At 41.7% G+C, this 9,337-nt stretch overlaps 1 protein-coding gene across 3 annotated transcripts in view; it reads left to right on the top strand.

The window, feature by feature from the left end:
* The window catches only part of LOC104285090 (serine/arginine-rich splicing factor 5-like), a 14,463-nt gene extending 11,359 nt beyond the window's left edge, over positions 1-3,104 (top strand). The window contains exons 6-7 of one of the 3 annotated variants that reach the window (XM_009883485.1): positions 509-619; positions 1,575-3,104. In XM_009883485.1, coding sequence (XP_009881787.1) covers positions 509-619; positions 1,575-1,872 — 409 coding nt within the window. In that variant the 3' untranslated portion in view covers positions 1,873-3,104. The remainder of the gene's footprint in view (positions 1-508; positions 620-1,574) is intronic. The other 2 variants (XM_009883487.1, XM_009883486.1) reach the window with 2 other exon arrangements.
* Positions 3,105-9,337: the final 6,233 nt, after the last annotated feature.

The raw sequence follows: 9,337 nt of genomic DNA, 5'->3' as shown, positions 1-9,337 counted from the left end.
AAAAGGAGAGGGGGAATTATGAATGGAGTGTCTGTGCTGGCCAAACAGTGCTCTAAGGGCCATTGCAAGCAAATGTAACTTAGTTGTTTTTTTTTTTTTTAAGGGAAAACAGATTAAAGAAACAAAGACAGGATTTTTCTGTTCACTGTTAAAATTCTTAATAGGGCAGGAGAGTCTGCGAGTTTATTTTGTTTCTTGGACAGCTTTAGAATGCAACTTAGTGGAGGACTAAAAGATATTCCCTCAGCCGGTGCAGGTTTGTGTAGCTTGCTGGATTTTATCCACCTCATTGTAGATGAGAGTTTTGAGAAGGTTTAAGAAAATGTGAAAGGTATGGATGGCTAGGACTGTTAGTGTCATATTTTCCTGTTAAGTTAAAAATTAGCTTTCGGAAGATAAAACATCAAGCTGTGAATCAACAGATTGGAAAAGGCCTAAACTTGTTCTCCTTGCTTTTTCTGTTTCACTGAAACTTTCGGTTTTTTTGGTCTTTCCTGATGGTATACAGGGTTGTGGAATTTGCATCTTACAGTGATATGAAGAGTGCACTGGAAAAATTGGATGGCACTGAGCTGAATGGACGCAGAATTAAACTGACTGAAGATCACAGAAGGCATAGGTATGTCACCTGACCTGATAAAATTCTGCTGAGGGCATGGTTTTGGGTAGTATCGATGCCAAAGTTTTATTATCTAATTCTTTGGCCCCAAGCTAAATATCACAGTACGTAACTACTTTCTAGCAGTGTAAACAGATTTAGATAAGAACTAACTTGCTGAAAATAAAGCAAATAGAACACTGTTGGATGACAGCAAGGAGAGTTTTTTTAAACATAAAGCTTTATAGCTAAAGAAATGACTTTTTAAAAAAGGAATTTTGTTATTAAAATAATGTTAAGTTAATGGAAAGCTGCTTCACAGTCCTGTAAAATGTCTCTCAAATAGTTGTGAAAGCCAACCTTTTCATGAGAATAAAAGAAAAACAGTTAGCTCGCTTGCATTATTTACAAAGCAGTTCTGCCATTTTGTCATTAAAACATGTTAGCTGCCACTCTTTCATTGTCTCTCTTAAAAATAAATCAATTTCTTTTCATTAAAAAAGGGATGCATAACTAGAGAAGGTGTTAAACTGTCAGGCCTTAAAGCGTTCTGGTGTTCCATGCCTTTAGAGACTTTTTTAACATCTTGAAAGAAACCCTAACTAATTCACATGGGCGTTTCTGGAGAGAATACATACCGCAGGTATGAATTTTCATTTTTGTGCTTTTCTTGATAAATGGCTAAAAAATTGTCTGCTCCTGGGGCAGGGGGAGGCATCTTTTATCAGGTAAGTCATATTTTGCCAAGCTAGCAGAGAACGTCAAGGCTAGCAATTCCTGCTCTCCTTGGCCTAAGAAGATATTATGATGGAGCATAACAGAAATCTAGCAGTATTGTGAAATAACTGAACGTTGTGCATGGTGCACTCAGATGTTCAGATGGATGTGCTGTGCATACAAAGTAGTTGAGAAGTTAAATTGAGTATTTTAAATTTAGTAGGAGGTGAGACTACAGCTCTTAATTGTGTTTCTCTAGAAGCAGATCTCGATCAAGGAGTTACTCAAGATCTCGCAGCAGGTCCAGGTCTACAGGATCTTCCCGATCGGACAGCCGGTCCAGGTCCAGGTCAAGATCAAGGTCCAGGTCCAGGTCCAGGTCCCGCTCTCGTTCCCGGTCCCGATCTCGATCCCGATCTCGTTCTCGCAGTCGTACACCTAAAAAGAGTTACTCCCAGAAGAGCCACCGCTCCAGCTTGCTAGCTTCTTCCCCATCTCCCTCTTCTTCTAAAAGAAAATCTCGTTCTAGGTCGAGCTCTGCTCATAGCCGTAGTTAACCTGCTCTTAGAGATGTATTAATGCGTTTAATTTGATTCAAGTTTCTTGGAGACTTGAGACAAATTACACATGAGAACTGGGAGGGGAAGAGTTAACACGATGAAAGGGTAACCTCCTCTTACATTGCCAAAGTGCCTGTCATCAAATAGGCCATCTCTGTGAGGAGGGGCTGTCAGCTTTCTCCTTTCAGTGAAGTCTGGAGTGGGAAGTCTTTTTTAATGTTTTTCCCTGCTATTAGTAAACATTTCTATCATAGATATATTATTTACACATAATGCTGAGGTAATGGGATGAGACAATATGCTGCTTTCTCCCTCTCTTGCCCCCCCCACTTTCCTCTCCACCTCCAAGGCCTTGACTTCCAAAATACTACGTTAGCTTTTGTCCTTGGTATTAAGTCCAAGAACAGGAAGTATAGATTTGTATTCCTTTAAGGCTTTGTGGCTACTTTTCTGTGTGAGAATGAATGGACCAGCTGAATTTAGTTTAGAGTTCACTTTTTTCCCCGTTGCTTGGCTTAACAGGCTATTTAAGTTCCAGCTTTAAATGACCTTGATAATATGCTTAATTTGCAACAGACTTTCAGGAATACACATTGGTCCATTGAATAGTGCTCATTTGGATAGTCAATCAATACAATGTTAACCAGTAATGAAAGCTGGAATTCCCTGTTAAGATGAGACATACCATCCAGGTGTCAGGATTATTGGGAATCCATTATACTAATTTTCCAGTAATTCACTAGTAGGTGGTGTTGTATGTAGAGGCCTTATTTGACAGGTAACTCCATAAAGCTGCACAGAAATGTCAATATGCATGTCCATGGTTTTGATGTTTATAAAAACGACATAGCTTTCATACCCAAAAGTATGATACTGAGTAATGTGTGTATGACTAGCAATAGTCTTGATGGAAAGGAAGGTTATTTTAGTAATGACAGCAGCAAAAATCCCAGGAAACGTGTAGTCAGTTGTGACAGGAAATGTTAATCATGTTAAATCATAAAGAGGATAACTTCTTTAAATCTCCCGAATGCACAGTTGTTTTGATTAATAGAAATTTCCACTGCAAATACTGTTTGTTCTTATAATAATCTGGAATTAGATTTTTTTAAATTCTGTATTGTTAAAGAAGGGAAACTTTTGGAAAAATATGTAAATTAATCCCAAAGTCTTACGTGTGTTTAAATGTACCATTCCTAATGAAATAAAACCTTTTTCTGGCTTACTTTGCAGTTCTGTTTAGTAATGTTACTGTTGCTGTCGTTCACTTGGTACAGTCTTGCAGTCATGATCACAAGGAAATTTATTTGAAGGTGTACCCATATGGAAGCGAGCAAAATGTAAACTAGAAACCAGTTATGACAGGTGAGTAACTAGATGCTGACTAGGAGGAGGACAGGATAGGATTTTACCGTCATGGCCATTAGTGGCTGTTTGCATGGATGGCAAATAGTAGTCTTTCTCCAGTCCTTGCAGACGGATTTGTGTGACACCTCCTTGTGCACCAATTCAATAGAAGAACCAACAACCAAATGGCCACAGGTGTTGGAATCTTCCTGTAAGTAAAATAATTTGTCACTTTTGAAATACGGTTCCAAAGATTCTTATATTGCCCACACTACTTCTGTGCATCCAAGGCTTCAAGGCTGACACGCTTTCTAGAGCAAATTACTGCTAATCACGTTCTTTGCATGTTTGGTGTGGTGTGATCTGAATGTGCTAGCAGTTCAGAAAGGAACACAAGAAACAAATAGAAATCAACTTTGCAGAGGACTCTTACCAGATACGGCTCTGTTGGGAAAGCTGGGGTATTCTCAGCTGTGTTAAATGTCAGTGTTGCTTCCTTTGGTAAATGTGTTACACTACCAAAAAAACACCCAACGATGTCCACTGCTTAGCCTAAGACCTTTGAGATTAGCAAGTACAACATCAGAGACCTTGAATGCTGCTCACCACAGCATGATTACCTTCCAAATAGCTTAAATGTAGAGGTAATGTAGATCTTGTGAATTTTATTAATTCTTGATATTTTTTTTTTATTGTACAATGTCATTTCCCTGCCATAATTTTCTGTTGATTCAATCAGTAGTGGCATTAGTAAGATGAGTACAGACCAAAGAACCAGCCTCCTATTCCCCCCCACATACCCTGAGGTTATAAGCAAGCTTATAATTGCTGTTGTGATTGCAGCCATAAATACGTACAGCTTATTTCTGAATCTAAAGCCCAGTCTACCCATAGATTTGTGTTGCTATTAATACTGGTTAGAAGTACTTCTTTTTTTTTTTAAACTTATTTTAAATGGTATGATTGAACTGATAGTGGTTTAGTGTAGAAACACCTATGACAGTATTTCTTTTCTGTGCTGGCGTAGCAGTGGTTTAAACGTCTTTGCCAGCACAGCTGCATCCAAGTTAACTGTAGGACTGGTTTCTAAATGTAGTAACAGGTAACCAAGGACTGCAGATTGTAGGGTGGTGTTACCAATGCAATGTGACAAGATGGAAATAGACCTGCGACTAATTTTTTCACATGTTTTTCAAGGTGTTAAGCAGTGCCTCTTTGTTCCCCTAAGATATACAAAGGTGTGTAGCTGAGGAAAAGGTGAGCTTTTGAAATACTAAGACTATCAAAACTGATTTTTCTTTAGGGAAGGATTTGTTTATGGTAGATGTGAACTTGGCAGCTTTATTTATTTGAAGGGCAAGGATAGAAATCTTTAGCAGCTAAAGTTTCCTTAAAGGAGAGGTCAAGTCCCTGGATACTCATCTCTTAATTATTTCTTTTGGTATATTAATGTAGATGCCTGTAGAAATAAAGGATTTTGAAGGCCAAATTTTTATTGTTCATGTGACTTTTCCATGGCTTTTTCCATGTCAAAAAAGCTTAAGCCCTTAAAATGTATGTCTGATTCCTGCCCCCCCGCCCCCTTTCCTGCTGTGTCACCACATTTATTTTTTTCTTAAAGAGGTCAGACTCTGAATAGCAGGTTGGATTTTTTTGCTTTTGGGAAGAAAAACAAAAACCAAACCAAGCCTCGAGACTATTGTATCAGGAAGTCCTCACAGTTTTGAGCAGGTTTCAGAGCAGCACAGCCCTATTTGGCGCATGATAGAGTTGGAAATGAAAGCTCCTTTTTTCATTGAGGTTCTAAGTTTTTGCCTTACCTGGCATGTAAAAGAAGCTACAACTGTGTACACTTAAATAACTGCTTTGATGAAGGATAACTCATTGTGCCACTCTTAAGTTGGTCATGTCTGACCTCAACTTGGAGCGAAGGCGACCTGGAATTTGTAGTTTTAGGGCATATGATATGGTGCTAGAGGGGTTAAAAAGACAGTTCAGCAGCCTGAATAAAATACTTGCTTGGTGGTCAGCAAGGGTGGAAAAGTCTTGAGAGGGCAGAAGAGGGACTGGGGTAGATAAAAGTCGTGAAGGGGAAAAAAGGACAAAAGAGAGTTTGAGTTTTGACAGGTGGCAGTTTCGGTGTCAAAGACTCTTATAGATAGACCACAGAAAGGAATATAACCTTTATACTTGTGACAACAGTTCAAATTTAGAGGTTACCTCCAGCATGGTGATCTTGAAATAAACAAATTTGGGAACGTGTGCTTGTTTGTCTTGCTTAAAGATATTTAGTGTTCTGCTGAAGAGCAAACAGTCTAAAGAAGACTAAAGTTGTACCTGTGTTCCTCTGAGAAGATGGTATCTACAAGTTAGGTGGGCATCTTGATTGGGAGACATAGACTTGCTTGGTAGACTCCTTAGGGAACAAATTATAGTCTGAAACTTGGCTGAACTATTAATGTCTTTCAGAAACCAGATTATTTTAAAAATAGAACATCTTTACACTGCATTGGAACAAATTATTTATCCGTATCAGGTGCCTTAGTTCCAACTTCACAGAGCACAGGAATGTAAGCTCCACTTTAAAATAACCGTAAATAGACTTCTTTAATGTATTAAAGTCATATCTTTTACAGGCAGCGTGTTCCAACATCTGACACTTTCCATGAGAAAGCTGGGAATCATCCCTTCCAACTGGCAGAAAGCTGCTGCTCCCAGCCCTGCAAAGCTGAAGGGAACAAAGCGCTGAAGTCCTGATACATCTACGAGTAAATCTGTCATTACTCCCACCCTTATTCTGCTAACCTGATTCTTGAAGAGTGGTTTTCACAAATTTCTTCTCAGCAAATGGAGGTGACATCAGACAATGCAAATGTTAAATTTATATTGGATTCGAAGGTTCCACTTGTACCTTGGGGGTGCAGTTGGGCAATATGGCTAGGATGATCTAGCAGCTTGCTGCTGGCAAGACAAGCTACCGTCCCTGTGCCTGTCCCTTGTCTTGCGCCAGCTCTGATGCTCATCTGATCTTCCAGAAGCTGAGTCAATTATATCACAAAAGGTGGGTACTTCAGGTCTCCTGCAATAATGCTTGTACCTGTCCTCTCTGGGCAGGAGGAAGTGGAATTACCACCTGGGGTATATAACTCCCCCATGATCCTTCTGTTTGCCTCCCTCACAAACAGAAGTATCTTATTTTTCCTAATGTTGTCCTCCCATTCTGTCCTCCAAGCAGTCAGTCTCCAAACAGAACACCATCACTCTCCTTCTGCCCAGGATTTCTTGTGCTTCTCTTATCACAGGACATTTTCCTCCCCAGGGAAGCCTTATGCTGCAGCACGTACCTGCTTGCAGCACAAGGCACAGCTGCAAGTTGAGCACAGCAATTAGTTGCATTTAGGCAAAAAAATAAGAGTGTATTTTAGCACAGCAATTAGTTGCATTTAGGCAAGTGGCGACATCCCACCCAAAAAATAAGAGTGTATTTCCTGTGATCTTTATGGCACTTCTTTATTATTAATTACATTTTTGTCAGTTTAACACAGGGCTCTCCGTCCAAGGGTAGCCCAGCAGTTTGTGATGATGAACTTCATTATACTTTGCCACGTCACATCTCAGCTTTACAGATGAGAAGAGGAAAGCAAGTGGTGGGGTGTTGACCTGCGGTTGCGAGAGGAGGAGGAAGGTTCCCGAGGGACGACTGGGATTCCCCACGGACCAGGTTGGGCTCCGAGTCGTGCCATCTAGTGGCTGTACTTGCTGCCCCTGCCTGGGGAGACATGAAACGGCCTCGGAAGAGGTTTCTCTCCTCTCAGGAGAGAAAAAGTTTCTCTTCCAAAAATGAGGTGAAGTAGCAGTGTGCTTCCGAGTGGCAGAAATGCCGCGGGACTTGTACTCGCAGTGCTCTGCCATTGCTCTATTAGAGACGGTTATGGACGATGAGTTCTGAGGTGGGAAGTTCTCAGCTCCGCCTGCTCCTCCTGCTGCACCCTAATCGTAGAGCTGACTCCTGTACAATTCCTAAGTGGCTTTAGTTTTCTTACACAGGTTTTGGAAGCATGTGATTTCCAGTCTGTTTCCTTCATTCCCCCTCTTCAGCCATTGCTTGCTGGAAGACTAAATGCTCTGTGTGTACGGTACCTGAGGGCATGTTTCCCATTTTACCAGCCCTGCAATCAGTTAGCCCTCCACCCCCTCTCTTTGCAAACCTGCGAGAGAGTTGTTAGCCTTTCACCCTGGGGGTGATTTACTAGGACAATAACGCTGATTAGCTAACAGTTCTGCCTGGCAGAGGGCTATAGCTGGGGGAGCAGCGCAAGCAGAGCGCTCTATGCGCGTCTGCTTAAAGGAGGGGATACAGCAGAAACACTGACTCCACATAAGGGGTCCATTCAGGCCTTGGATAGAGTCAGCACCAAGAGGAAAGTGCAAGGGTTAACAGGCTGGGGGCCTGGGTTAGAAACAAGGCCAAATTATATGCTGTAGTGAAATACTAGCTAATGGCAGCTCTGTATGTCTGGGTAGTCTCAAGATGTTCAAAGGACAATCACCTCTATTGATTTGCTGGGCCTGGGACCACGAGGGTGTGATGAGGGAGAGCAGAAGAGTGTATGGTAAAACCTGCTCTTCAAGATTAAGGAAGGGCTTAAAATAAAAGACAGAGTTTCACCGGTAAAGAAAGATACTTTTGTGTTGTTCTGATGGCTTTTTCCTGTAACCAGGGGTGAAAGTCTTCTCTCCCTGATCTCTCCTTTTCCACTCTAAAAAATTCTTGCACTGTGTGGGCATTTAGGCTGAGCTGGGAAGATCCAGATCAATATGCTTAGAGTGGGTGTTTCAGTTCAGACCAAGAATTGTTCTGTATGTGTGTACGTAGGTGTGGTACATCACTGGAGACCCTTGGATTTTTTTTCCCCCACAGCCAGCTCTCTGGCATTCTGAGGCAACCTATTTCTCCTTGCATCTCAGAAGCCAGTGGATATTACTTTGGTTCATAGAGGTTAAGATGTAGCAGGTCACACTTTTAAAGGAAGTGAGCCCCCATTGGCATAGCTGAAGCCATTAAAACCTGAAAATGCTCCCACTGTAGTGCCTTGAAAGCAAAGGTACACCAAACTGTTATTAAAATTTGAGCCAGATTTGGGGGTGGGGTGGAGGTGTTGCAGCAGGTGCTGGCACTGCAACAACAGGAAAGGGAAGTAAGGAAAAGATACTGTCGTGGTTTAGGCCGAAAGAATGGGAACTGGATGAAATCTTTTCGTTTCACATCTACAGGTGAAAGAATTACTCCTCACACTCAGTGAATGGGACTGTGGGTCTAGGCCCCACCGCTGGGATTTTCACAAGTGCCTCAGGACATCAGGAGTCCAGGCCAGCAGCATTCCAGCCAGTGGCCAGAGCTCTCCAAAAGGTGGAGCAGACTGCGCCTGCCTTTGCCATGGGCAATCTGTCCTTCGGCTGGTACTGACCACCAGAGAATCAGTATCTGGCCTCTCTAGACAGCCTAGCCCTTCCTTGCCTCTGGCCAAAGATGGAATTCACCAGAGCTGGAGTTAAACACAGCATCTAGTGCTTGAGCCTGAAGTGTTGTTTTTTGATTGCACTTGGCTTTGTTCTTTCTTTTTCCCAGTAAAGCTTCAGATCACACTGACTCTTTAACAAAAAGTATAAGCAAGCAGCTCTACTGTTTCTTACACACATGGCCATTGCCATGTTCTCTGCATCACTGACAGTTCCTGTGAATGCCTAACTGAAAAGTGATGTGCTGAACAAACCAAGTTTTCTTAGATTTTTAAAAAGCTTCCTCGTTCTTTTCCTTCAAATTCTCACAGCCGTTTTCTAGCACTGTTCAAGAACACTGCTGATGACGTAGACTGGTCTTCCAGGTTTGCCAAAATGCTTGCTGGAAGTTTTCTGCCCACACCTGCCCTCCGTTTGTTTCAATTTGCTTTACCTTTTCCCAGTTCTGGCACTTGGATGGTCTAAAATCCACATTGCTCATTGCACATTCTCTCCTGAACTTTAGTCCAGTAGCTCGTATCTCTTATCCAAAATGATCACACTATGCCGTATTTCCCAGTGAGAACAGATGATACTCAGTACATAACTCTTGAGA

Source organism: Charadrius vociferus, unplaced genomic scaffold (assembly GCF_000708025.1).
Source record: "Charadrius vociferus isolate BGI_N301 unplaced genomic scaffold, ASM70802v2 scaffold34, whole genome shotgun sequence".
In the NCBI taxonomy this organism is placed as follows: domain Eukaryota; kingdom Metazoa; phylum Chordata; class Aves; order Charadriiformes; family Charadriidae; genus Charadrius; species Charadrius vociferus.
Note: the sequence above shows the minus strand (reverse complement) of the source record. Positions and strands in the feature narration are given on the sequence as shown.